General features: G+C 47.8%; 8 protein-coding genes across 8 annotated transcripts; 6 read left to right on the top strand and 2 right to left on the bottom strand.

Moving 5' to 3' along the window:
- Positions 1-2,084: 2,084 nt before the first annotated feature.
- EDB93DRAFT_1242387 (uncharacterized protein) lies at positions 2,085-4,297 on the top strand (the record flags this gene model as incomplete). Its single annotated transcript, XM_041452006.1, has 3 exons — positions 2,085-2,222; positions 2,273-2,380; positions 2,435-4,297. The coding sequence occupies 3 exons, from the start codon at positions 2,085-2,087 to the stop codon at positions 4,295-4,297; spliced, it is 2,109 nt and encodes a 702-aa protein (XP_041304065.1).
- Positions 4,298-4,459: 162 nt separating this feature from the next.
- On the bottom strand, positions 4,460-7,610 carry EDB93DRAFT_1253975 (uncharacterized protein; the record flags this gene model as incomplete). The annotated part of the gene is made up of 12 exons (XM_041453543.1): positions 4,460-5,200; positions 5,254-5,815; positions 5,857-5,882; positions 5,936-6,007; positions 6,058-6,467; positions 6,525-6,547; positions 6,596-6,703; positions 6,755-6,768; positions 6,839-6,886; positions 6,942-7,092; positions 7,142-7,196; positions 7,244-7,610. 12 exons carry the CDS (start codon positions 7,608-7,610, stop codon positions 4,460-4,462), a joined length of 2,577 nt encoding a protein of 858 aa, XP_041304064.1.
- Positions 7,611-7,635: 25 nt separating this feature from the next.
- EDB93DRAFT_1169053 (uncharacterized protein) lies at positions 7,636-9,277 on the top strand. Its single transcript, XM_041450287.1, has 4 exons — positions 7,636-7,931; positions 7,991-8,089; positions 8,142-8,678; positions 8,733-9,277. Exons 1-4 carry the CDS (start codon positions 7,703-7,705, stop codon positions 9,254-9,256), a joined length of 1,389 nt encoding a protein of 462 aa, XP_041304063.1. The 5' UTR covers positions 7,636-7,702; the 3' UTR covers positions 9,257-9,277.
- On the bottom strand, positions 9,278-10,078 carry EDB93DRAFT_1169051 (uncharacterized protein). The gene has a single exon (XM_041450286.1). It carries the CDS (start codon positions 9,909-9,911, stop codon positions 9,702-9,704), a length of 210 nt encoding a protein of 69 aa, XP_041304062.1. The 5' UTR covers positions 9,912-10,078; the 3' UTR covers positions 9,278-9,701.
- Positions 10,079-10,226: 148 nt separating this feature from the next.
- Positions 10,227-12,243, top strand: EDB93DRAFT_1169049 (chaperonin 10-like protein; the record flags this gene model as incomplete). The annotated part of the gene is made up of 5 exons (XM_041450285.1): positions 10,227-10,380; positions 10,434-10,863; positions 10,924-11,004; positions 11,053-11,610; positions 11,661-12,243. Coding segments are annotated over exons 2-5 (1,072 nt in total), but the record flags the coding sequence as incomplete, so codon positions are not given.
- EDB93DRAFT_782368 (YjgF-like protein) lies at positions 11,979-12,708 on the top strand. Its single transcript, XM_041457456.1, has 3 exons — positions 11,979-12,312; positions 12,376-12,523; positions 12,590-12,708. The coding sequence occupies exons 1-3, from the start codon at positions 12,076-12,078 to the stop codon at positions 12,601-12,603; spliced, it is 399 nt and encodes a 132-aa protein (XP_041304060.1). The 5' UTR covers positions 11,979-12,075; the 3' UTR covers positions 12,604-12,708.
- A 1,122-nt stretch (positions 12,709-13,830) lies between these two features.
- EDB93DRAFT_1106867 (Endoribonuclease L-PSP/chorismate mutase-like protein) lies at positions 13,831-14,355 on the top strand (the record flags this gene model as incomplete). Its single annotated transcript, XM_041447664.1, has 3 exons — positions 13,831-14,064; positions 14,133-14,280; positions 14,342-14,355. The coding sequence occupies 3 exons, from the start codon at positions 13,831-13,833 to the stop codon at positions 14,353-14,355; spliced, it is 396 nt and encodes a 131-aa protein (XP_041304059.1).
- A 7,445-nt stretch (positions 14,356-21,800) lies between these two features.
- On the top strand, positions 21,801-22,444 carry EDB93DRAFT_1058963 (ribonuclease H-like domain-containing protein; the record flags this gene model as incomplete). Its single annotated transcript, XM_041444792.1, has 3 exons — positions 21,801-22,070; positions 22,134-22,347; positions 22,410-22,444. Coding segments are annotated over 3 exons (519 nt in total), but the record flags the coding sequence as incomplete, so codon positions are not given.
- Positions 22,445-27,043: the final 4,599 nt, after the last annotated feature.

Below are 27,043 nucleotides of genomic sequence, written 5' to 3'. Positions count from 1 at the left end.
TGTACACGCAAGTAGTGTGTGGGATGGATATGTTCACATGGTGTAGTTTGGTTGAATTAGGAATCGTGTCTTCGTGAGTGCTAACACATAGTAGGATGGCTGTGCACATGGCGATAGTCTTGCTTCATTGAATATATGTTTTCGTTCTCTGTGCTACCAGTTCAGGTCGAACGATGAATCATCGAATGTCCCTGAGTTGTTGTATAGATGTGCTGTGTGTTGGCTATGTGAGTATAACGTTCATACCCATGATGGTCATTGAGTTTCAGCAGCAGGGTCTCCAGTAGAATCTATCTTGAACTGTCACTTCATGGCAGTGCATACTCTGTGCATCCCAAATGTATTGTATCTCTCGCAACCGTCCTGTGCATCCACAGCACCAACTGAACCTAAGAAAGGAGCACATACAACCCGACCCACCTCAATGCAGATGGGCGCAAGCGTTTCCACTCTTTCTTATAACATAGACGCGGAGGATCTGCCTGCGATGTCTACAAAAAGCGCCAGCGTGTCGCTTCCGATGCGAACTTCTTCATCCCGCGATCGCCGTTAGAATCAACGTGCTTTGGCTGGCATCGCTGTCATTGGTTGTGAGTAGTAAGTCGAATTCGAATGCTCCTTTAATTCAGCAACTGATGTACTTTTTGATGTTTCGTGTCCTCGCATGTACACATTGCGATTTTAAGCTGAACCTGTGTCGTGTGCTCTTCCCGTGAAAATTTTCATTGTGGTCAACAAGCTCTCGCGGACTTGGCCACACGTATTTCCAGTCATCTCTTCTGTCCATATGCTCTACCTTGAAATTAAATCAGAACCGATCCCGACGCTTTCTATAATTCGATGTCGTTGGCTCGCAAGTGGATCCAGTCACGGCTGCAGCTCCCTCCATTTTTGTTTTCGCATTGATCAGAGTGGTGCGAGCAGGATGACGAGGTGGAGCTGGAGCATGATGAAGATCTTCATCGTTATGTCATATTTCAATCTCTCTGCTGTCGCGAGCAACTTCTTTCGACAGCTTAGGACACTATGTGTCACAGGGTAACATAAATGGTTGTTGCAAGACATTCTACAGGAATTTCAGGTTTGTACAAATGTGGTTTGGCAGCTACTAGCTTGCCCGTAGCTCAACTTGAAGTAAGCTGACCTCACTTCAGGTTGTCGAACAGTCGAATCGACGTCGACTCAGCCACTCTTCGTCCCACTCAGATTCTCATTGTCCCCATGAGCTTAATTTCTGACTATCGAGATCAGCGCTTCCAGTTCAAACAGGATGGTGCCCCTTCGGAACACGTGAACACTAACGGGGGCCCCGCTCTGATGACGAAGTGGACCATATATCATCCCTTTCCGGAGCAGGCAGATGATTTCGCGAATCTTCCTGGTAGAAAGCCGCGGTGGCGAGACCGTAATAATATCAACGGGGCCCGCTCTGATGACGAAGTGGACTATCCGTCGCGTCATCCCTTTCCGAAGCAGGTAGATGATTTTGCGAATCTTCCTGGTAGAAAGCCACGGTGATGGGACCGTAATGATTGGGAGATATAATTCGATATAATTCAATATTGAGTATCCGCGGTTGAATGATTTGTGCTTCAATTGAATGTATGTTCGAACTTCGACGTTCGCGAACGAACGATAAAGTTATTTGTCAAATACGTATAGTAGAAGTACGCGTCGCACGTCTCCTAGGGCCCTAGGTCGGAGTATACAATTGTACTCTTCCAGCATTAGTTACGATTGGGAGTCATGGTTCTGGAACTGCTGCCAAGTCCATGTTTGTAATGACAATTTTTGTTTAAAAAAACGTAAAAATCTTGAAGCCAGTGCTGTATAGTATTCCGCCTCTAGCTCAAAGAAGACGAGGAAGAAGAGTATATGAACAATATTTGAGAGACAGAAATGAGGAGGGCACGTGCACTATACTAGAATCATGAATGCCTGAGTATGCAAGACTTGGAAATATTCTTTCTAGAGAGCTAGCTTAGTACGACTAAATAGGTAAGTACTACTAGAGATTCAAATGAGCGTGACATGAAGCACGTACATGTCACACGTGACAGGACGCGTCTTAGATATCCGCGACGATGAGCATCATCCCAAATCCTCCGCGCTGGCAAGCTAGCGCTGATCCTGCATCCATAGATGTTCCAGGTCTCGACACTAATGCATCTATTAATGACCAGATAGACCAGATCGAACAACTCATAACCATCAAACTTCAGGTGGTGTCAATCATGTGCTTCTTACCACCAAACATTGATAAAGTTGTTAGAATATCGACACGAATTTCTCAAAGATTCAGAATATAATGGCGACAAAGTTGCTACCAGCCGTGAAGCGATACGCCGTGAGCACTGAACCCGTTCGTGAAGCTGCAAAGGTGAGTTTGATTTGTCTTGGTTTGTTGTCGATGAAACCTACTATATCATCTCAGTTCTGGACATCGTTTTACGAGAAAGCTGCACAAGTACATATTCCTACGTATGAAGATTACTCCTCTTTGCATGAGCAGCAGTCAGAAGCAACATCCCAGGCCGAAAGTTCCCCCGCCCCACCCGCCGCAGAGGAGTCTTCTTTGTTTAGTACCGACGATGATACAACGCCTTCTCATCAACGCAATCGCACTTATGGTCCAAATTCTACTGCATCTGAATCTTCTTTCATGCCATCGAATGCAGTATCATCTACCCCGGCTCGTACTGGGTTGCCTGGCCATGATATCGTGGATGATCAACCTTCTTGGAGTGCATCACTAGAATCTCCACTCGTTCGGCTTGATCGCGAGCTCCAGAATTTTACCATTGGGGAGGATACTAAGGCCTCAGCGGGTCAGGATCTTACCTACAACAGCTTTACGTATGAAGAAGAAAACACTGTCCAGCAATTTCTGGACAAGGGAAAATCAAGGGATTATTCGCATGAGCACTCTGCCTCGCAGAATGCAGCACGCTCCAATCTTCCATCCTTACGGGTTCCGCCCAGTGCGATCCCCACCCCTCGTGGCCTCCCAGCTAGCGCAAGGATATCTCCATTAAAAGTCAAGCCCAAGACACCCGTGGCAATCCCACAACATCTACAGGCATATCTTCCTCCGCGCAATCATCCAGATCCCCCGTTGCCATCGCCTAGGAGGCAACGATATGAGCGATCTCCACAAAAGCCATACCCTCTGTTATCATCGACCTCTAATTCGTCATCCATGCTGGATATACCATCTTTAACGAGACCATCTGATGAATCACATAGATCATTCGATCAATTTAACGACTCTTTCGACGACTCAGCAGAACTCATGCGTGGTCTTTCGCCACCGCGAATGGTTGCATTTCCGCGCGGACCAAGGTCTAGCGTGGGACTAGGCTTGCTACCTCCACTTGGTCGGACACCAGGCAAGGACTTACACCATGCATTGGGAAGGACACCCAGGAAGGAAGCCGCAGAGCGTATACGTCGTGACCTTCTTGGAGATGTTCAATCTGATCACAGTTCCATCCGAAGTAGTGCTACCGTAGACCGATTTGGTGGCTTCAAGAAATTTAGCTACTCCATTCCAGAAGGCACAGAAGATACCATGTCTACGATCCCCACCCCACCATCCATAACACGATATACCCGTCATGCTTATCTCTCTGAGCACGACAGCGACGATGCGAGCTCAAGTTATGCAAGTATGATGCGCAGGACAGGACTCAGCGTACCCGAATCCGCCTCTACATCAAACTCCCATTCTGCCATATCTCACCAAAGTCTCGAAACAGCATGGCTTGCCCATACCTCTCAATCACAGGCCCTTCACACCCCAGATCCATACCCTGACCTTTTACATTTTCAACAAGAGGAGCCCAGTACACTGCAACCAGACTCAGACTCAGATTCAGACTCTCTTGGCGAGACTGCACACCCAGGACAGCCGTCAACTGCGTTCCTAATGGCTTCCGCGCGCAATCAAGATGCGGACGATTCGTTCGGCTCGTCGAATTCAAACCACTCCAACGACTCGCTCGGAGAGGGTTTTGGCGACGAAGGTGGTGCGGTGCATCCATTTGCACGCGCTGTAGAGGACGATGGGGATGGATTTGAAGATAGTTTTGATTCTGTTGATGGTGATGGTGACGAGTCGGGAGTGCAGGAAGAGACTGTATTTGGTATCCCCCCTGCACAGCGCAAACATGGAAGAGGTCTTGGTGAGCTCAGGCTTCTAGGGGAAGATCTTTTGCAAGATACGATTGGTATCGGAAGTCAGCTGGCGAAAGTAGGGAGGATTGAAGAGAGTCCGACTCCTTATGGGAGGGTTTAACTGTATCTCAATCATAACTACAAACTTGCTTCATACATGTTGTCTCGTCAGACTCGTAGCCAGTCCCTACTCGGTCAGTATTAGCTTGAAATTTCAAGTCCAGAGGATGTGAAGACGCCATCAGTTCATTTGACTAAAATACAAATAGATCTCAAACCACACCTACTGCTCATCTTCCTTGATGTTAACCAACTCCCGTCCCTCCTCCACCATCTCCCCCTTCGCACACCCCACCGCATCCACAACACCCGTTACCTCAGCACGCAACACGGTCTCTGTCTTCATACTCTCCAACACCACCACTGGCTGACCCTTCTCAACGCGATCGCCGATGCTGACTTTCACTTCTACTACTAAGCTCGGCATCGGCGCACGCAAAGCGCCCTTGGATGAGGTGAGAACATCCTGGCCGAGGGAGAGGAGGTACGCAGGAGGTGAGATAGCTAACGTAGTCTTAGTTCCCGACGCCGAGAACACGTGCAGGCGTTCCATGGTGTTCGTCGCGCGTGATACAGGGTGGGAAGAAGGTGGGCGCTGCGACACGATCGTGATCTCTGTCGAAAATCCGTTCAAGGTAGTGCTCAACCTAGTGGGCGAAACCAGGCGAGCCGAGACACCTGTGAATGTCTTTGGCGTGGCAGAGTGAACAGTTATGTCGAAGTAGCCTGGAGATCTGGATTCCAGAGAAACTCGGGTGGGATCTGCGGAAGCATCATCGGGCTGGATGGAAATGGTCCGCTCATAAACATCTCCGCCAAAGCGTCTTGAATTCAGTGTTGTCCATGGTGTCGAAAGGCCTGTAGACTGAATCGGATGTTCTCGTAGTGCGACGAACAGCGCTGCTTGTGCCAGTAACTCGCCTGAGGGACTTGTGTCAGCTGGGAAAAGGTCTTCGTAGTGTTTCTATTCATAGGACACTATAAACTTGAACAACACGGAGAGATGAATAGACACACCTTGATGAAGCCGGTTTCAACCTCTCCATTGATAAATGCGCCATTGCCAGCAAGCATTCTCAAAAATTCAACATTTGTCGAGACACCGACCACTTTATATTCTTCAAGTGCACGACGAAGAGCACGAAGAGCAGAGGTCCTATCACGTCCATGTACCACCAGCTTGGCAATCATCGGGTCGTAAAACACGCCAATCTGTGCGCCCTGCGTGAACCCTTGTTCTAAGCGCATCGACGGTGCCACATGCGTTGAGGTATCAGGTGACCGCTTCACCGAGTCCAGTTCTGAGCACAAATTGTCGTGAGGTAGTGATGGGATAGGAGGGGCGAAGACATGAGTTGGTTTCGGCGTGTCAAGGTACAATAATGGCCCGGAGTCAGGTAGGAAATCGTTCCGCGGGTTCTCGGCATATATCCGAGCCTCAAACGCATGCCCAACCAGAGGGATTTGTGCTTGTGAAAGTGGAATAGGATTACCAGCTGCGACTTCCAGTTGCCACTCGACAAGGTCAAGCCCAGTGATCATCTCTGTGACAGGGTGCTCAACTTGCAAGCGAGTGTTCCTGAGATTTCATGAGCGATGTGCCGCACGACTAGAAAGTACACACATTTCCATGAAGTAGAACTTCTCTGTATCGTTGTCGAAAATAAATTCCACGGTCCCAGCACCTACGTAAGTTCACCGCCTTTGCAGCAGCAACCGCTTTCGCTGATAAGTCTGCACGAAGATCGGGGCTCAAGCCAGGCGCCGGGGCCTATCAAGGATCGTCGATCTATACGCTTTTGGTACAAACTTCAAACCTACCTCCTCGATAATCTTCTGGTTTCTTCTTTGCACGGAACAGTCTCTCTCCCAAAGACTTACAGCACTCCCAAGTGTATCTGCAAATACCTGGACTTCGATATGTCTGGGACGCTCAATATACTTCTCCACAAGTACATCTGCGTCACCGAAGCTTTTCAAGGATTCACGCTGCGCGCTAGCGAGAGCGTCCTTGAACTGAGATGCAGATGAGACGACACGCATGCCCTTGCCACCGCCACCATGAATAGCTTTAATCAAGACTGGGTAACCTGTGTGATATAACGTGCTAAGCGGGAAGGTTTCGGAAAGGGCTGGATGAAGGTGCATACCGATCTTCTCGGCCTCTGCAAATAAGAGGTCGACGTCTTGGTCTGCACCATGATAACCTGGGACGCATGGAACGCCAGCAGCTGTACAAAAGAGTTGAATATAAGGTTTTCAGGAGTACTGTGTATGACGCATCATACCAGACATGATATTCTTAGATTCACTGGGAAACATTTAGCTCTATATCAGCATCAAGGGCGCGTGACCTGACCTCTTCGAACCCATACTGACTATAGCGCTGGACGGAGGACCAATGAAAACGATACCCTCTTCTGCTAGTTGCTCTGCAAACTTTGCATTCTCGCTCAAGAAGCCATAGCTAACAAGGACGTCAGCTTGTCATACATGAATGGGAAGATAATTTATGCACCCTGGATGGACAGCCTGTTATTGGTGCAATGCAAGTTCATAGTCAAGCTCCGTCTAACATGACAGAACTTGAGACTGAACCGACCTGAGCTCCGCTTCGATGACAAACATCGATTATCTTGTCCATGCGTAACTAAGTAAAGCAGCGTCAGCAGAAGACTACTAAATCAGAGGGATTATGAACGGACATAGCTCTCAGCTGAAGGCGCAGGGCCAATGCAGTAGGCTTCATCTGCTTCTAGTACATGCAGCGAGTTTGCGTCGACTTCGCTGTATACTGCTACGGTCTTTATTCCCAGCTTCTTTGCGGTGCGGATCACGCGGCACGCAATTTCCCCCCTGAGGACAGGTCAGACAAGTTAGACGATAAGAACGACTTGAAAGCCACCTGTTTGCAATCAGTATCTTGTCAAAGTGTGGCTTTCTTTCAGGTGATAAGGTATCTAAATGATACTAAGCCCATTTCGCACAGAGGGAGAACACCACGTACTCTGAACGGCAGTTGCAAATCTTCTCCGTGAAACAGCAGGCTGTACCAGCATTCTAGGTTGGCACGCCATGGAATCCATCACAGAAGCCTTCGTTTGGAAGGTCCGTGCATGTTTCGTGCTACTGCTCACGTCTGAGGCCAACAAGGTCCGTGGAATGGAATAAACATGGGTGGAAGAGCGTAAGAGAGATGATGCTGCTGCTCGATTTGTGGGTATCATTCTGCGCGTTGCTTTCGTCAGCTCTTGGATCTTGAGCGCAACTTCAGTGAGTGGAGATGCAAAAGAGAGGTCAATAAGTAGTTCTTCGGACTCAAGGTCCTTCCGCGAACCGATCACGTGGAAAGTGTACTTCTCGGCCCAGGTCATTCCGATAACCGATGCGGCTATTTCTCGGGGGCCATCTCATCTCTGCACGCGTTCTACGCACAAGCAAAAGGGCATTTGTATCATAAATTTTCATGCTCGCTCGATTTTTTCGTTTATCCAGAGCACATCCAAAACTTTTGTACACACCGAGTTCTGTGTTCTTAACTTGTGCGATGTCCCGTCGCCCAATCTCAACATCACCAACCCCTGGGCCTCAGAACGATTCGGAACGACCACCCAAACGTTCACGAATCGACCATCTTACACCAGATTCCTTCAGAAATGGGATATTTCTCGCACCAATGGTTAGATCTGGTGCTCGTACGTGCCGGTTCTGTATTCTACGATCCCATCCGAGTTAATGCAGCTTTAAATCACAGTACCGACGCGATTAATGGCTCTCAAGTATGGTGCGACGCTTGTTTGGGGCCCTGAAATAGTAGACAAGGCTATATTACATGCAGAACGCGAGGTTGACCGTATGTTCGACTTACTACGTATCATTTCCACTGATCGACTTGTTTTCTTCAGCTGTTACCGGTGTCATCTCATACAACGGCAAGAGTCGCGCCATGTTTACGACTCATCCTCTCGAAAAACCATACCTAATATACCAAATCGGTTCCGCTGACCCCGAGCTTGCGGTGCAAGCAGCCAAAACTGTCATGCAGGACGTTTCAGGCGTTGACCTCAACTGCGGGTGCCCCAAACCATTCAGCACACACGCTGGCATGGGCGCGGCTCTATTGACGAATCCTGACCTTCTTTGCGGCATATTGGAGGCTCTGAGGAGGGAATTGCCGAAGGAAATCAGTGTATCGGCGAAGATCAGACTACTGTCGACTCAGGAAGAAACGAAGAAGTTGGTAGAAAGGATTGCAAGGACAGGTGTGAATGCGATCACAATACACTGTCGGACGAGAAATATGAGGCCGAGAGAACGAGCATTGATTGAGAGGCTGAGAGAAATCGTTGAATTTGTGAGGGGGCTGAATTTGGATGTGGCGATAATTCAAAATGGAGATTGTACAGGAAGGGAAGATGCAAAGCGCATCAGGGATATCACCGGTGAGTTTAATCGCGGAGGTTATGCTACTACATATATTCTTACACACCCTTCAGGCGCAGACTCGGTCATGATTGCAACTGCGGCAGAGTCAAACCCATCGTGTTTCGCCGCGACACCACTTCGAGATGTCGAGTCAACACTTTCCCCTTCATATGTGCGCCTCTGCAAATACTTGGACAACTACTGGGCCTCTACGAAATTTAGTGTCACTCAATTCAAGGGTACTCGCGCAGAGGTGTCGAAGACGGATGCACACGAGTTGAAGTCGAGGGTAGCTAAAGCCAAGGGGTATGAAGACCTCGAGGACATTGTTGGGAGCTGGACGGGTAAGGAAGAATTCAAGGAGATTACGAGGATTGTGGAAGCACGTCCACCGCGGATATCCGCAGAGGCAGAGCAGGAAGAGGTAGCAGAGGAAGAGGATATACCTCCACCGTGTGCAACACCCCCTGACCGCCCTAACCCTGAACCGCCAACATCTGGCGCACCGAAAATGGGCCTCAGAATGCCTATGCCCGCAATCTTAACAGGCAGCCATATGGTCTCACCTACACCCACTCCTGGTGGCATGCGTTGAGGTCTCTTTCACTTCACGACACATATATCTAATACTTTTATTAGCATTTAATTAATTCATTAGTGTTTCGAAGCAAGTCCTAAGATATTAAGTATGATCGAAATGAGACCGGGGAGACTGCATCTGATGCATTTTTTTTGGGTTCTAATAAGTATGCAGCGTTCCTATTTCCTCCCCACTCATCCAAATTATTTCCGAATGACTCGCCCTACGACGCGATCCACACGTCGGATAGTTTTTTAGATGCGAACGCGCATGAAGGGGTGTGTACGGCTTATGGTGGTTATGCCTGCGTTTGACCCGGTTGGTTTGAGAGGGCAGTGGTAAAAAGTGCCGCATTCTGGTGGAGTTGCTTGGAAGACGAGGATCATCTCGTCACATCAAGCGAGAGAGCTGGTCTCGGATGGGATAATGCGCTTAAAGGCGCGCGCGTTGTAGACACCTGTTATTTGGCACCGAATATCTTCTTCAACGCGTTCTTGCCCTGTTTTTTCTGCCCGTTGGAAGCGCCAAGCACCTGGCGGAGCTCTGCATACATAGCATGTGTTTCACGTGGGGACTGTGTTTGACCAAAAACAGCGAATGCGTTTGAGGATGCGGGCGGGGAGGCGAAGAGGGAGAAGTGGGTGTTAACGTTGAGGGTGGTGTAAGACATCTCGAGGTATTTGTTTAGAGACGAGTGTGTGATTTAGATATTCAGTTCGGAGGCTGAGGGTGCTAGTGCTGATGATGAGTAAAGTGAGGGACATCGTGCTGCTTAAGTATCAGGATGCTGGGTGCTCTGACGACGGAGTGTCTGGAAATCAAGGTTCGAGTGTCGACCGTCTTCAAGTTAATTAACCAATTTAGGAAATTTCGAATACATGGACCCATAACAATCGATCCCGGGAGACAGAATCCGCGGAAACATTACTAGAATAGGAAATAATGCCAGACAATCGAAGGAGGGTATTTGCCGATGTTTGTAAAACTCGAACCAACCATTGAACAAGATCTTTGAAACATACATTTGACATTAAGACTTCGGGCTAGGATGATCGTTGCGACTCGACTCGAATCTTATATATTGTCCGACGTCGCACCTTTGATATGGTCTTTGTAAACACTTCAACATCCATCACATCGTCCGCGACTAATTTTTGCATTGCTCTCTGTAATGCTGACTGTGCTAGAGTAGCGGGCGATCACTCGCTATTATGGAGTGGCGCATGTTTGTGCTCAGCGCTATTAGACTCGTAAGCACTGACCTGATTGCGTCAGAATTCGACAGAGCGCAAATCGAAATTGCTATGTCGCCTTTAGGAGCTATAAACACGCCCGCGTAACAGCATTCACCATCAAATACTACCATGTCATCGCAAACTCATCTTGCATTCGCAAGTACGGCTATTGGAATAACGTCTGTCATTCAGGTCCCAACACCATCTCCTGGACCCGGTGAGGTCTTGGTCAAAGTGGCATTCAGCGCAGTGATACCTCTTGACACATACCTGGCGGATTACGGTCGAACCACAAATGGCGAATACCCCGCCGTATTAGGCCTCAATCTTAGTGGAGTTGTGGAGGCTGTTGGCTCTGGTGTGAATGGCCTGCAGACGGGAGACAAGGTCAACATAAATATTTGTGCGAAATAAACGAACACTTCTGATGCCCATCTTGTTTTCTAGGTTTGCGGATTCGCCACGGGTGGATCAAAGGAGAAGGGTTTACAAGAATATGCAATCATACACAGTTCCACCTGCGCCAAGGTTGGGACTAAATTACGTTTTTAATGCAAGTACTAATCAGATTCGCAGCTCCCCGATGATTACTCGCTCGAAGCAGCTGCAACAATCCCCGACAACTTTATAACTGCATTTTACACGCTGTTCGATCGTTTGGAACTTACTCCGCCAACGTTCCCCGTCTCTGTACCACCTCCCCATGCAGAGACTCCGATCCTTGTTTATGGTGCGGGAGCTACGTCTGGTCAATACACTGTTCAGCTGTTGGCCCTTGCTGGGTACAACCGGATCATCGCAACCGCGTCCCCTCGCCACCATTCTTACCTCAAGTCTCTTGGCGCCGCCTATGTCATAGACTACAGTGCTGATGACATGCCCGAGAAGATCCTACTCGCTGCAGGCAACAATCTTCAATTTGTTGTGGACTGCATCAGCTCTGAGGGCACACTCAAAAGCATATCTAGTGTCGTTAGCTCCGACGGTGTGGTCGCCATGCTATTGCCAGTGACGGAAGGCAGCAGGCATGTTGCAGGGAAAGACACGCAAATGTGGATGGAGTTACCTGTCGACAGAAACCCCTTCCCAGATTCGGTGAAACTTGTGGGCGTGAGGACGCTGTTGTATAAACAGGTGGGTATCTTGTGAATGCCTTGATCACGCATATTAATCAGTTGGTGCAGAATGAGTACCTTCGTGACAATCTGATGCCGAAGATCCTCCCTCAACTGTTGGAGGAAGGCATTATTCGACCCAATCGAGTTCGCCTATTTGATCAAGGATCTCTACAAGATCGCTGCCAAGAAGCTCTTGATGTCGTACGGAATGGACAAGTGAGCGGAGAAAAGGTGATCGTGAAATAGCATCCATGTAACCCTCGTGACCAGCACTTCTAGACCAGCCCCTCTATGGTCACAAGTCTTATCTTACAATTCAAGTTCTCATGGTATCGTAGCACTTACTTATAAGTTGTCCCGTTATCGTGATGTTGGGTGCAATTCACTCGTCAAGGTCCTTTGTTATCCGTGCTAGGCCTACAACCGCTCTTCGTCTCCCACAATACCCCGTTTTTGCACTCGCTTCAGAACACAACAATAAATGTCTACTATCATCACACCTGTTTCGACGCCTAACGCATCCTTGGCCATTGGGCCATATTCCCAAGCCATCAAAGTTGGCGAATTCGTGTTCGTTTCGGGTTGCATGCCTATCGTACCTTCCACGATGCAGATAGTCGAAGGTGGTATCGAGGAGCAAGCCAAACAGGCCCTCGCAAACCTCAAGGCTGTCCTCGAAGCTAGTTCTAGCTCAGTCGGTAAAGTCGTCAAGACTACGGTATGTTACTCGCAGGGTCGTCTCCTCAAATCTTGTGTGGACGATGATGCATGTAATACATAGGTGTTCCTGAAAAACATGGACCACTTTGCTACCATCAACAAGATTTACGAAGAGTTCTTTAGCGTTTCGGAACACAAGCCTGCACGGTCGACCGTTGAAGTTGCTCGGCTTCCGAGAGATGTTTTGTTTGAGATCGAGTGCATAGGAGGTTAGTCGCTCATACCAAGAACGTCTTCCAGTGTACTGATAACGCGCCTTTTCTATTCAATATCAGTTGCAACCAAGTGATTCGTAGCTCTTTATGACGAGAATTGATATGTAAATCATTGGATATACGCTCGAAAGAGCATCAGAATGTACAAATAGGAATGGCACTTGTTTTTTTAAGACGCACCCTGCTTATGAAAGATCAGAATGTCAGTCTATTGGGACTGACTTGCTGATTGCACTAGCTTGCTAGTGGTCACAGGAGATCCTTGCACTGTTTTTATTTAGCGTAGCTCACTGTAAAAACAGAATATCTTCGGTCAACTGCGAAGCCTCGAACCGTCGTAGACACTCGAGTCGGACAGGATCGACCATTGAAAATAGTGACACATCTCAAGTACTTTAGAGGGTATAGTGCTCACGAATTTGACCTGAATGTAAAAAAGGACAACCCGTAGAATGAGCAACGATTACAGTAACGAGATACCAGGGAACAAGTTCGAGATAAGTCAGAAGCAGAAACAAAATCGGTCGCCTGCATGCTTGCCTGAGTTGACAATCCCTGGGTGTGAGCCAGGAATGGGGGGATAGGGAGGAGAAACATGGTTATCGTCGCGCATGAGGTCATTATCCAGGGCCAGGAGCACCCGCTGCAGCGTTCCGCTATACAAGGATGCATGTCATTTGTGAGACACGCATACATATCAGTTTACCCGGCACGAGAGGGACATCGACGATGGTTGGCGATGCATGGTGGCATCTGTCTGAAGGGGCCACCACGCTGATAGTCGGTGTAGGCGGGATTTGAGGGTCGGGGAAGCATTGATGGTGGTGGATTGAGCAGTGGGTGGTGCTGGTGTGGGCACTAGAAGAGTAAACTGGATATGTGATTATGGCGGTCGGCACTCAAGTACTCACAGCTTGATCACGGTGCGATCATAGAAAGAGCCAGCGAGAACAACAAGATCAGAAGAGAATGGATCATTGATGTCGTAAGTGTGTTTGAAAGGAGCTCCGACAGTCGTCAACGCGAGGTTGTGGCGGCCCGGCCGTCGTGACTCGTGGGCCTGAGGGTTTTCGTAAGACTGAATGCGCCTACATTTTATCTTTTGTTGTCCAGAAGACGTATCGTTTCGGGCGTATCGGATCCGTCACTTGTGCGGATATAATCGATTCAAGTAGATGTTGGTTCCAATCTACCTGTCAAGATCTTTAAGATTCTTGCGTGCTGGGTCTTCCCGTTGTAGGATCACTCTTCGTCCCCCGCAACACCCCGCTCTTGCACTCACCATCAAAACACAACGACAAATGTCTACGATCACATCCGTTTCGACGCCCAACGCGCCCTCAGCCATCGGGCCATATTCCCAAGCCATCAAAGCTGGCGAATTCGTGTTCGTCTCGGGTTGCATCCCCCTCGTACCTTCCACGATGCAGATAGTCGAGGGCGGTATCGAGGAGCAGGCCACGCAGGCCCTCGCGAACCTCGAAGCTGTTCTTGAAGCTAGCTCTAGCTCAGTTGGCAAGGTCGTCAAGACTACGGTATGTTGTCGATACGGTGGTCTTTGAATCGAATCTAATGGATGCGTGGACGATGGTGCATTGCATAGGTGTTCCTTAAAGACATGGGGGACTTTGCTACCGTTAACAAGATTTATGAGGAGTTCTTTAGCAGTTCGGAGCATAAGCCTGCACGATCGGCCGTTGAAGTCGCTCGGCTGCCGAAAGATGTTTTGTTTGAGATCGAGTGTATAGCGGGTCAGTCTTTCATGCTATGAACTCCTTCTAGTGTTCTCATAACGCGCTATTTCAATATCAGTGGCAAGCAAGTGATTCATGGCTCTTTATGACGAGGAGCACCGCGAATTGATATGTAAATCGATGGACACACGTGCAATAACAAATTCATGCATTAAACATTCGGAAGAGCATCAGTTTGGGCGAGCACAGAATTTAGAAAATGGCGCTTGTTTTCTGAGACGCTCCCCAGCTGCTTATGAAAGATTGCACTAGCTTGGACACAGTAGATCCTTGCACCGTTTTTTTCCAGCTTGGTTCACTGTAAAACAAAATACTTTCGGTGAACTCCAAAGCCTCGGACCGCTGTACACACTAGAGTCTGTGTACACACTGGAGTCTGGATAGGATCAACCATCGGGACTATTGATGTATCCCAAGCGCTTTAGCGGGAATAGTGACCATGAGTTCGACATCAGTGTAGGAAGGACGATACATGAAATGAGTAGCAATTACAGTAACAATATACCAGGGAACAAGTTCGAGATCGACTAAAAACAGAAACAACATCGACCGCTTCCATGCTGTCCGGAGTTGTCAATCCCTGGGTGTGAGCCGGGACTTGGAGAAGGGGGAGGAGAAACATAATCCTCGTCGCGTATCAAGTCACGTTCAGGGCCGGGAGCACCCGCTGCAGCGTGCCGCTATATATGGATGAGATATGGAATACGACGAGAAAAATGAGACGCGCATACCAGTTTACCCGGCGCGTGAGCAACCTCGACAACAGTCGGCGATGCATTATCTGTCTGAAAGGGCCAGGTTGATAATCGATGTAAGCCAGTTTTGAGAATCGCGGAAGCATCGATGGCGGAGGATTGGGTAGTGGGTGGTGCTGATGTGGGTTGAAACTGGAAGAATGTAAGCTTAATATGTGATTATGGTGGGCCGCACTCACATTCTCGTCTGGTGTTAGAAGTGGACGAGGAAGGGGAGATGTAGCAGGGAACTGCGAGGGAAACCGTCGAGTCAACTAAGAAGAAAACAGATAAGAGAAACATACATACATCCAGGGGATTACGGGGCTTATCGGTGCGAACCGTGCCTGTGCGAGGAGAGGAGGAAAAGAGCTTGCGTAGAAAGTGGAGGCGAGCGTGTGGATCCCTGGCAGGCAAAGGTCGGGGGATAGGAGACATGGCAGGTATTATTACTGGTTTACGGCGCACAGAACGGGGTGTTGCATCGGACTGTAACGAAGGATGCAATGTGGTGTAGATGAAGGAAATGGTGAATCACGTACATTGAGTAAATCAGCATGGGGTAAACGTTCAGATTTACTTTTCTGTCAGAGATGTTAGCATACAAATGATGGTTGTATGCGGGGAATACATACACCAGGTTGCGATTCTTCAAGCCCAATGCTAGCAAGGATGTTGGCTGGAATGTTGCATATATAAATATTGGTGTCATCCCAAGATGTGTAAGCCAGTTGGCGTGAATCGGGCGAGAGGACGGGGTTCATAGGAGATTCCGAGACGTGGAATGAAGCGAGGAGTTGGCGGGACTCGAAGGCCCACAACTTAATGGTGTAATCATGGAAAGAGGCAAGGAGAATATCATGATCAGATGAGAATGCTAGACCACTGATGTTATCAGGGTATTTGAAAGGGGCTCCGACAGTCTTGAGCGTCAACGCGTGAAGCTCATAGATTGTCGATGTTTCCCAGTTCTTGGTGAATGCGCCTACAATGGATTTGTCTTTTGTCGTCCAGAAGACCGGCAGACGTAGTAACCCCCAACTGCTAGGAGTAGATACAAGCAATTTCTGTGCCTGAACATCCCACACCTGAAGGTAGAACTCTCCGCAAACTGCCAGCTTCCAAGAGTCTTCCGAGAATCGAAGGGACGTTGGGCGATGATCGTCGGGCTTACCCGTTTTGAATGGACCAGCTACGTCGGGTTCGCCTGTGTCCAAGCTCCATATCAGTACTGTCCCATCGAACGTCGCACCCGCTACCAATTGCATGTTGTCATCCGCGGAGATATCGATGTGGCTGATCCCTTCTTTGTGGAATGTTCTCACAATCCCCGTCTCAACCTCACTGACTTTGAGATCCCCACCACTAGCGGTGACAACCCATTGACCATTCCTTGATAACCTCTCCTCGTTTACAAAACAATCCCGAACCTCCCGAGCCTCTTTAATCTCCTTACCCTCCCGCAGGTTCCATCGCCGAGTTGTCTTATCGCGTGATCTGCTGATCTGGAAACTACCTAGGAGGTAGAAACACTCAGACGGAAATAACGAGTAGAAGCGTATGCAATTCGGATCAGGGTAAGAGGCGATAACTAATTACAAACATATGAGCGCGGTATAAGTAAGGGGCAATAGGCATCCTGTAAACAGCAACAAATACAGAGAGGTGTCCAATCAACGAGTCCGATGCGTAAGCCATGTTTACACCCTCCCAACCTATGAAGACTCTTTTTGCTGCTCCCATGCGTCCAGGGCTTCGCAATCCTTGAGGTCACGTCGGGGAGCCATTCGTCTTCATCGGCCCCAAACCCAAGCCATCGCACCAGGTACCTCTTTCCTTTGCCAACCTTTTTCTCATCGACAATCTTTTCAATGAAGGTTTCTACTTGACCATCCTCGGTCACTACCGGTCCAGGATGAGGGTTTTCGCGGGAGGGGAATAGTTCTGAATTGTTGGCGTGGAAGGGATGTAGTTGCGACGAGTGGAAGGTGGGGAAGATATTGGTAGTGGTGCCGAAGTCCGGTTCGGTTCGGTTCTTAGGCCTCTAAATGCGAACGCCGAACTGGACCATCGGTCGCGTTCAGGCAAGGAGGACGAACGCTGGACCGGACGCTGATGAACACGTTCACAAGCGTTCGGTTCGAGTTCAGAACGCGTTCGAACGCTCGAACGCTACATATAAATTGACAAAAATTGCAAGAAATACATGAACAGTAAATGAGTAGCTAAATTTCGTCCATGGCAGAGTGTTCTTGAGCAGCAGCAAACTCAGCTTGAACCGTTGCGGAAATATGGCCTTGACGGTACCCACTTTTCACAGCCGTCTTCGGGTTCTTGGGTGTGCGGATTGATGCGTCCCTTCTCCTGAGTAAATACTACCTTCAAATCCCCACTGCGCTCCTCTTTCTTCTTATGCTTGCGATCCTCATGATCCTTGTCTCCAAATACCTTGGTCCGCTTGTAAGCTTCTTCGGCCTCTTCTTCATCATCTGAGCAATCTTCTAGTGCAGGGGGTTCGTCATCATCGTCATCATGGGACCCACGTTGCACTCGCTTGGGTGTGGGCTGTCCTTGGGGAGGCACTGGAGCCACTCGTTTGGCAGCTTTGGCTGGAGCTGTGTTGCCAGCATTGCAGATTTTTTCTGTCAGTTTAATGGCTCGGCCTGAGTGAGACACGAAGGCAGTTAGCTTGCCATTGGATGCAGGAGGCGGAGGTGGAGCAAGCATGGGGGTGTCATCGTCGGGATCATTGTACCAATCGATGGCGCTAGCGTCTTTGAGTTGGCCATTGGATCCAAGTGCGCAAGACATTCTCGCAGCCAGAAGGGTGAATATTGTACCTGTAGTAGCTCATTTATACCAAAATTTGTGGTTAGAGATTAGAAAAATGCGACACACCTTGAACATATTGTTGCCATGCAATGACTGCAACAGTTGATTGATGTTGAAGCAAAAGCAAGTACCTGAACGAGCATCCCAAAGATATGTTCTGAACATAGATTAAATTATAATCCTAATAACGATTAACATAGGGCTTACCAAAACGTTGAATAGATCACAGAGGAAGTCAGACATCACTAACAGAAATGCATTCAGTCTTTTGGTCGTGAAGTAAGAGCCGTTCTGGAGATCAATGCTCCCAGAACTGCCAATGGCCATATGAGTTTGTTGCCAGGTGATCAGAAAAAATATTAGGATAGATGGATAGCAATAAGCTGAGGACCTCAAGCGGATCATAGACAGAAGGAAAGAACCGTTCGAACACATTGAACGGGTCCAGACTGGGTTCACAAATCTGAGGCATCAGCCGAATGCTGAACCTAATAATAGGTTCGGTTCTTACTGTAGGCTGAACCTCGGACCGAATGGACAGTCCGGTTCGGAAGGGTTCACATTCGAACCGAAGTTGCGAACCGGACTCCGGCATCACTAGATATTGGGGGAGTTTGGCAGATCGAGTGTATATGTCGACGTTTTGGGGTGCGATTCGAGAATTGTGTATGGTCCATCGAACCTTGGCATAAACTTAGCAACACGCTTATCTCCCTTCTGCATATAATCCTGACAACAATGCTTTGTTGAAAGCATAACCTTGTCTCCGATGTTGAGGGACAGTTCGGCCGAGCAATGTTTATTGACTTGTGTTGCTTGTGAGGCCTTGGCGGCGAGCAAGCTGTCTTGTGCTTCCATGATGTTGTATTGAAGCTGTGTCAAGAGTAGACAAGCACGTTGTTCGTCTGGGGTGTCGTTCATCACTGGTCATTGTAAGGGTGGTATGATTTGGGGCGAGCATCCAATGTGAAGTTGAAAGGGGGAGGTGTTTGTGCTCGTGTTGAGGGAGTTCATGATTTGGAAGTGTACGTGTGGCAGGGTGCATACCCAACCCTTCTGATTTCTCTCGACGTGGAAACGGATACATTGATTGATTGTTTTGTTAGACCTTTTGCTTGCACCATCGGTTTGAGGGTGATATGATGATGAAAGCTTTAACTTAATACCCGTTAGTTTGTGCAATGACTTCCAAAACCGGGAAAGAAAAAGCTTATCACAGTCGGACACAATGTCCAGCGGCAGTCCATTCTCGCAATACCAATCGTCGAAGAAGAGTACGGTGAATTGTTTGGTGGAGATGCTGTCATGACAAGGAATGATTCGTAAGTCTGCATTTAGTCGATCCATCATGGTGATGATGGTATTATAGCCTTGGTCTTCTGGTAGTGGTCCAATAAAGTCAATGGCCACCGAGTCCCCTCTCATGTCTGGGACCGGCAGTGGGTGCAATGGGCCAGCGATGGATGTTGTTGATGATTTGTTCCGCATACATTCGATGCAACTTGGGATATAGGATTTGAGAAGATCCCTTCTCATGTTGGGCCAGTAGTAAGCTGTTCTCAGCATCGTGTAAGTCTTGTTGCCGCCGAAATGTCCCGACACATCGTGCGCTAAATGAAACAGTTTCTCCTGTAACAGATTGACTTGTGGAATGACGAGACGGTTAGCGACAAACAGGAGACCCTTACGTTGTTCCAAGCTGGGGAGGGATCCAACGAGAGCGGTAAGCTTCCTGCAGAAAGGATCATCAACATACCCAGCGACGATGTCTTGAGCGAATGAGTCGTTGAGGTTGATTTGAAATGATGAGGTGACAACGGCTAGGGAACTGCGTGGGTACGGGTAACCCGCACGGGTCACAGGTAGGGGTACTGCTGGGGTACGGGTATGGGTCTGAGGTCATGATACCCCTACCCCTACCTGTACCCGCGCTGCGGGTATCAGTCACAATGGGCACCGAACGGATGCCAAACAGGTGCTAGTAAAATTCAACTATGTAAATACGAAACTATACAGCTGCCAACTGTCAAACTCTAAAGACAAATATAAAATCGTACCACGCCGCCCGCGAACCTTTGTCACCCACTAGTGCTGCCCATCATGCAGCTCAGCTTTGCAGCCACAGTGAAACACGTCATCAAAATGACCGGAAAGGTGAGAGCCACTCTAGAAGAAAAGAGTTTAAAAACATCATCAAAGAAGCGGAAAAATGATGGTGGTGGAGATAGCGCGAACACACACCTTAAGAAGGCAAAAAATAACCTGCAGGCTGGTAATACTCCCACCAGCAGTGTAGGGTCTGCAGATGAAGATGAGCTGGTTGAGAAAAATAGCTCTGTCACAGCTTCACGGACAGTGTCCATGTCTCCATGTCCAGAGTCCAGACTCAGTCTCGAGTCGGCGTGCCCTGGTGTGCACTGAGGAGGAAGAGAATGCAATGAATGAAGACAAAACTGAGACCAGTAGCACTGTATCACAGGCTGAGGTGGAAGCCAACGAGACTGCGGAAGATGAGCTTGGTATGTGCAGAAGCCTTGATGTGAACATTACATTAATTGAGTACCAAACAGCACACTTAATGAAGGACTGGAACTCACCAGTCTATGTGTTCTTCAATCTGACATCACAGATTACCGAACTTGATGGGCACCGTGCCCATAACTTCAAGTGCCAAGCTAGGAATTGCAAGACCAAAGTGCGACGATACCTTGACAAAGGTGATGCATGCTCCACCAGTAACATGCAGAAGCATGTGCGTTCGTGCTGGGGCGATGAAGTGTTGAAAGCTGCGGATGAGGCCAACGATGCCAACAAGGTGCGAGAAAATATAGTTGGTAGTTTCCTGCAAAACAGATCGATCACTGTGTCATTCAAGCGTAAGGGTAAAGGGAAAGTTACATACTCGCACCATCAACATACACGTGCAGGAACACGGTACGGACAAAGTCTTATCTGAGTCTTGGACTGAAACATCTGCCTTCAGGGCCGAAATAGTGAGCTGGGTGTCCAAGAGCCTGCGTCCATTCGATATCATCAAGGACCATGCATTTCAGTTGCTGATGAAGACAGGGAGACTGGAATATTACATACCTTCTGCCTCCACTGTTTCGCGTGACGTGCAACAAGTATTTGTGCGAACTCGACAGCATGTTGCTACAATGTTACAGGTAAGTATTTATCATTAATAAAAAAAATGAATATTCAAAACACACCAGGAATATGACGGTAAAATAAACTTTACTACTGATGGTTGGTCATCGCCCAACCATTGTGCGTTGGTCGCATTTTCAGTGCACTTCGAGCACGAGGGGGAACCACTAAGCATCCCATTAGACGTTGTTGAAGTGGGGAAGGTAAAAAAAACTCACCTATATAGATATATACGAGCTGAGAGCTTCATAGTCACATACCAGCAAGGAGCTTGTGGAGGTGTTTGCAAAAGTGCTAGAAGAATTCGGTATATCAGAAAAGGTATTGATCCAAAAAAAAATTGAACAAACTTACATGCAACTAAAACCGCATTGCACAGATCCTGAGCATCACTTGCGATAATGCGTCCAACAATGACGCTATGATTCATGAACTGAGCGGTAAGGTACTGGAATTCGGTGGACCAACCACTCACACTAAGTGTTTCCTGCACACTGTGAACCTGGTGGCCAAATCGTTGATCCGGGAATTCGATGTGAAGAAAGGAGAGGCTGACCAAGCATTGGCGCATAGTACTGACAGTACTGACATGGAGCTGGAAGAACTTAGTGCAGATATGGAAGAGGACACAGGGATGACGTACAAGGTAGATAATGATGATGGCTTTGTTGACGAGGTCGAGTTGTTGGACAAGAAAGAGCGGGCTGCACTAAACAAAGAGATAAGACCAGTCAAATTAGCACTTGTCAAAGTAAGTGCGTGCAACAAAAGAGGACTCACTATTGAACACAATTGCTCCAGGTGTGCAAGCTCACATACAAGACCATACATTTGACTACTATCATCCTTCCCACATGGCATGGCATCCTCAAGGACTTGTTGGAACCCCAAACCCTCATGCCATGCGATGTGGCCACACGGTGGAATTTGATGTTTGATATGTTGGATTACGCACTTGAACATTGTGAGGCCATAGATACCATTACGCAACGGCGAGACCTCGGTTTACGGAAGTATGAGTTGGAGGATAATGAGTGGGAAATACTACAGCAATTGCGTGATATACTAAAGGTTTGCACTCTTTGTTTGACGCTTTGGTGCATATGCTTATGTTATATTGTTTGCTCTTGTTAGATTCTAAAGGATGCCACGCTTTACTTCTCATGTGCAACACCTAACCTTGCGATGGTGATACCAGCAATGGATCATGTCAACAAGATGCTCACGTCCTATTTGTGCAACAAGAAATATATGCCTTCAATTCGTTTGGCAGTTCAGCTCGCAAAAAAGACACTCAACCGGTACTATCAGCTCACAGACAGGTCTCACACATATCGGATCTCCATGGGTAAGTTCTATTCAATCTAGGTTTTTTCTAGTTTCTACTGACGGTTAATATTATTATACTAGTGTTACATCCCCAACACAAGCTATCATACTTCAAGGCAGCAGACTGGGAAGACAACTGGATCCAAACTGCGGAGCAACTTGTGCGCGAGGAATTCGAATGTTCATACCTGTCCCTTGATGCCGACTCTGATTTGGGGCATGAGGCGGATGTCTTGGAGTCAAATGATAATATATTGATGGTATTTTGCTTTTTTGCTTTTTACTTAGTGTTTGTACTCACTCAATCTTAGAGCGACAACATTTTTGACAACCTCCCCGCACTTGCAGTCCCCAAACCTACTAACTCGGGCTCTGAACTCGACTGTTACCTTAGTACGGACGTGGAACATGTCACCAACCCTATCACTTGGTGGCAAGAACATTGCAAATCATTCTCCCACCTGTCGCGCATGGCCATTGATTATCTAACTATCCCTGGTATGTGGCATTATTATGTTTAATGCCTTGTAAGCTTACATTGCCTATAGCTACTTCTATAGACGTTGAACGTCTCTTCAGTCGTGGGCGTCTTGTCCTGTCACATGTCAGAAATTGTTTATCGGTGCAGTCGACACATGCACTGCTTTGTGTCGGCTTATGGAACAAGTTAGGCCTGGTCAAATCTGAGGATATCATTCATGCGTCTAAGCTCCCAGATATCGTTGGCGAAGAGGTAGCAATGAATGAGGCTTGGGACAGAGTCCAAGTAGATTAGTATTACATTTGTTGTTACAATTCATTACAATGCTCTTCGTAGTGACCTGCAGGTATACCCCTTGCGGGTAATACCCCGGGTCCATTTGGCTGATACCCGCAAGCAAACCCATACCTGCACCATGGGTATGGGTATATCTCCGGGTACGGGTATGGGTCCGACTGCGCACACCCATGGGTTTACCCGTGCAGTTCCCTAACAATGGCGGCAGTCAGTCGAATTTGATGATGCAATGAATGCTGTAGTGTTAGTTCTCTCTTCGTCTTCGATCTGGAGTCTGGACAATGTGTCAGCACCCGTATTCTCCTCACCCTTTAGATAAGAGATGGTGAGGTCAAAATGCGCAAGATATTCAGCCCAGCGGGCCTGTTGTTGGGACAGTCCTTTTTGCATTATGAAGTTTTTAAGGGTGCAATGATCTGTAAAAACTTGCATGGGCCCGCCGAGTAGCTCGACTTGCCACTTCTTAAGGCCATGAATGATCGCTAGTAGCTCTTTCTCATGCACTGGGTAGTTAAGTTCAGCTTCGCGTAGTTGAGTAGAATCAAACACCACTGGTCTAGCACTCTCCCACATCTCTCCCCATGACAACACCGCTCCAGTCCGATAATCGGAAGTGTCACATGTCAGAAAGATTTTGTTATTCCCAGGGTTGTCATGGTCGATGGTAGTCAAACACTGAGGGCTCATGACAAGATCCTTGATGCCTTGGAAGGCCACAGCGTGTTTCTCGTTCCAGAGGGGGAATTCAAGTTCAGCGGCCTTAGTTGTCAACGGTGTCAAAATTCTCGTGTGATCCGCAAGGGCGGGCAGATGGTTTGCCAAGTATCATACCAAGCCTAGGAAGGCGCGTACGTCGTTCGTTTTCCTTGGCATAGGCCAGTCTAGTATTCTTGCTACTTTTGAGGCATCGGGTTCTGTCTGCGACCAGATGATTATATCATCGAGATATACATGGCAGATTTTCCCGATTAAGTGGCGGAGTGTGGTCGACATGCGTCGTTGGTGTGTGGGTGCATTTTGTACCCCCATTGGCATGACTGTCCATTCATACAGGCCCCAAGGTGTGTGAACGGTGAGCAGTTTCATGTCGTCAGGGTGTACTTTGGTTTGAAAAAAGGAGTTAGTCATATCTATTTTTCCAAATATTTTACCTTTCGCGCAATCCTGCAGTATTTCATCGATTTGCGGTAGCGGATGATTATCTGGAACAGTGTTTAAGTTTAATTGCCGAAAATCATTCACCCACCTTGGTAGTGCGGTGGGATTGGCTTTCGGAATGATGAAGGCAGGCGAAGAGTGAGGACTGTCTGAAGGATGTAGGCGTCCAGCTGCGACATGCTGGTTGAGTAAGATCTTCCAGGCATCACGATACTTATGAGAACAGTTGTATCCCCTTTGCTGTATTTGTTTGCGTCTTTCAACCTCACGCAAAAGAGTATGTTGGATGGCAATGAATCGTTGTGAGGTATGTCTGATGGGAAGCGGTCTTTGTATTCGATCTTTATTGCAGTATCACAAAGTTTTAATTGCTCTGTGGAGGCAAGTGTTGTGATCCGTTGACAGATTGCAGCCACGATGTTGACGCCCATGACTGGTTCGCAGGAGTTGTCGACAAGTTGTTTGTATTCCGGCAAGATGTGCTTCAGTTCCTGAAAGACTTCATGGTGATACTTGCTCATTTTCGGTGGCGAAGGAACCACTGACTTCTGTAGAGGCTGGGGATTGAGTAGCTCGTAGTTTTGATCCTTCGCTGTACATGTTCGCACTTTGTGATCAATGACAATCTTGTTGTGATGGAGGAAGGGTCCACCCAGTAAAAGAGGGGTACAGAGGTTTGGAGCCACAATTGCGTGTACACTGCATGAAGTAAAATGGGAGTCAATTGAAATACATGTGAGTCTAACATAATCCAATAAAAGAAATGAGTCCTTCTGCTCTCCTGAAAGCACAATGTTGAATGGCATTGGGGTGTGTAGCTTTCTTCTTTTAAGACCCAGTTGTTCAACTAGCTTCTCGTCCATCAGAACTGCTGTGGAACTGTCGTCAATTAGTGCTTTAACACAGGAGGAGGATTTGGGACCGTCAATAAGACAGTCCCAGAGAAGTAAAGGGGTCGTTAGTGGGGCTACACACTCGTCTGAGTCTGTACCATCACCCAAGGCCACTGATGGCATCACAACCGCAACAGTGCTTGCAACGTCCACAGATGCAACCCTTCTGCCGTTCCTTTTGCCTTTCTTTGCTGCAATGGTGGCTGCGGTTACTGGCTTGTACGTGGTGCCGTCTGGGAACCCATTACCACAAGTTGCAGTTGTGTGTTTGGCGAACGGTTCGTGGCACTTGAAGCACCCGTCGTTCTTACGGAGAAGAGACTGTTCCTCGTCAGTGAGAGGTGGCACGTGTACAAAGGTGCTTGTTTTCCCACTTGTAGTACGTCCAGCCTTGGAGTTATACTGAGAGGATGAGGTAAGCTTCTTTTCGCTCACGTTTTTCAAACACTCTGCACAGAATGTTGGCAATATTACGGAGATGTTTTTCATCGAGGAGGCAGATCTTTTCTGTCCATGGATGGAATTCGGTGATTTCCCCGACGTTCTCCATCCTATATTCGGTGCGCAGGTCAGCATTCATATGCGCCTCGAGATGATAGCAAAGGTTAAGCTCTGTTAAGTGAGATGTGGTATTGCGGAGAAGGGCATTTAAACTTTGAACTTCGATCGCCCAATCTGAGAACACTTTGCTTCCCTGGCACGAGGATAGAAGTTTCTGACGAGTGGTGTTGGCCCAGTCTGAAGGGAGCCAATATGCACGAACTTCATCCATGTATTCGGCAAAGGTGAGCTCATCCATGCGTTCTTGATCATTGAGATACCACTCTTGAACAGAGGGTTCTTGCATGCCCCACACTACCTTCCCTACCTGCTTGTCGATGGGAATGTCCTTGTGTTTGAAGTACTGTTGGCAACCCATTTACCAGGTGCGAAGTACTTCAGGAGTGATGTCCCCGGGTGTTAGGAAGGGTGGTTTAGTTGGGGCAGGTTGATTGACGCGTGCTGTTTTGGTTGTAGACATTATTGGGGGAGTATATGCGGTGTAGGATAATGAGTCTGAGTCAGAGTCTGAAGTGTAACAACATTTGTGATTGTTTTTTGGTACTGTATCCGTAGATTGATTCTGATGCTCCTCATTATGTTCTGGTTCCGGTAGCGCAGGTACAACAGGTTCGGTAGGTGCGACAATTTGTCTGCTGCGGCTACACATAACCAAGGATTGAGTGACAGATGGTACAGAGCGAAGGTAAGGCAGTTTGAACTACGGTGGGAATGTAAGACAGTCAGTTCAGTGATTTATCTCCTTGTTCAGGAGATATGGTTGAGACAGTCAATACAACTATCTAGGTCGTTAAAAAAAAGTGGAAACTACCTAGGAGGTAGAAACACTCAGATGGAAATAACAAGTAGAAGCGTATGCAATTCGGATCAGGGTAAGAGGCGATAACTAATTACAAACATATGAGCGCAGTACAAGTAAGGGGCAATAGGCATCCTGTAAACAGCAACAAATACGGAGAGGTGTCCAATCAATGAGTCCGATGTGTAAGCCATGCTTACATGATTAGTGCTGCCGTGGTCTGGTTCAGTCCGGTTCAGAGGATCTTCAACAAGAACCGAGAACTGGACCAACAGTTCGGTTCGGCAAAATTGTTGAACCCAGAACCGGACCGTTGAGAACCATTCTCAATGGTCCGGTTCAGTTTTTTTTGTGGTCCAAACTCGAACCAAACCATAAATTTTTCTATAGGGACAGCAAAAAATAATTGACGAAATACTAGCTACACATTGAGTAACTAGTCTAATAAAATTTGTGCATACCCCTCTGCCTCTGTAGCTGCCGAAAGATGTCCATTACAGTAAGCGGCCTGTCACAACCCAATAAC

The sequence above is a fragment of the Suillus bovinus genome (assembly GCF_016758785.1).
Source record: "Suillus bovinus strain UH-Sbo-P2 chromosome Unknown EDB93scaffold_66, whole genome shotgun sequence".
Lineage (NCBI taxonomy): Eukaryota > Fungi > Basidiomycota > Agaricomycetes > Boletales > Suillaceae > Suillus > Suillus bovinus.
This window is presented reverse-complemented; position numbering and strand designations above follow the sequence as displayed.

What these genes read in the sequence shown, in the direction of transcription:
- EDB93DRAFT_782368 (XM_041457456.1), top strand. Translation starts at nt 12,076, where the DNA reads ATGTCTACTATCATCACACCTGTTTCGACGCCTAACGCATCCTTGGCC. An exon ending in GTAAAGTCGTCAAGACTACG is followed by an intron (nt 12,313 to 12,375) that starts GTATGTTACTCG and finishes TGTAATACATAG; the next exon opens with GTGTTCCTGAAAAACATGGA.
- EDB93DRAFT_1169051 (XM_041450286.1), bottom strand. Translation starts at nt 9,911, where the DNA reads ATGTCTTACACCACCCTCAACGTTAACACCCACTTCTCCCTCTTCGCC.
- EDB93DRAFT_1169053 (XM_041450287.1), top strand. Translation starts at nt 7,703, where the DNA reads ATGCTCGCTCGATTTTTTCGTTTATCCAGAGCACATCCAAAACTTTTG. An exon ending in TGCAGAACGCGAGGTTGACC is followed by an intron (nt 8,090 to 8,141) that starts GTATGTTCGACT and finishes TGTTTTCTTCAG; the next exon opens with CTGTTACCGGTGTCATCTCA. An exon ending in GCGCATCAGGGATATCACCG is followed by an intron (nt 8,679 to 8,732) that starts GTGAGTTTAATC and finishes CACACCCTTCAG; the next exon opens with GCGCAGACTCGGTCATGATT.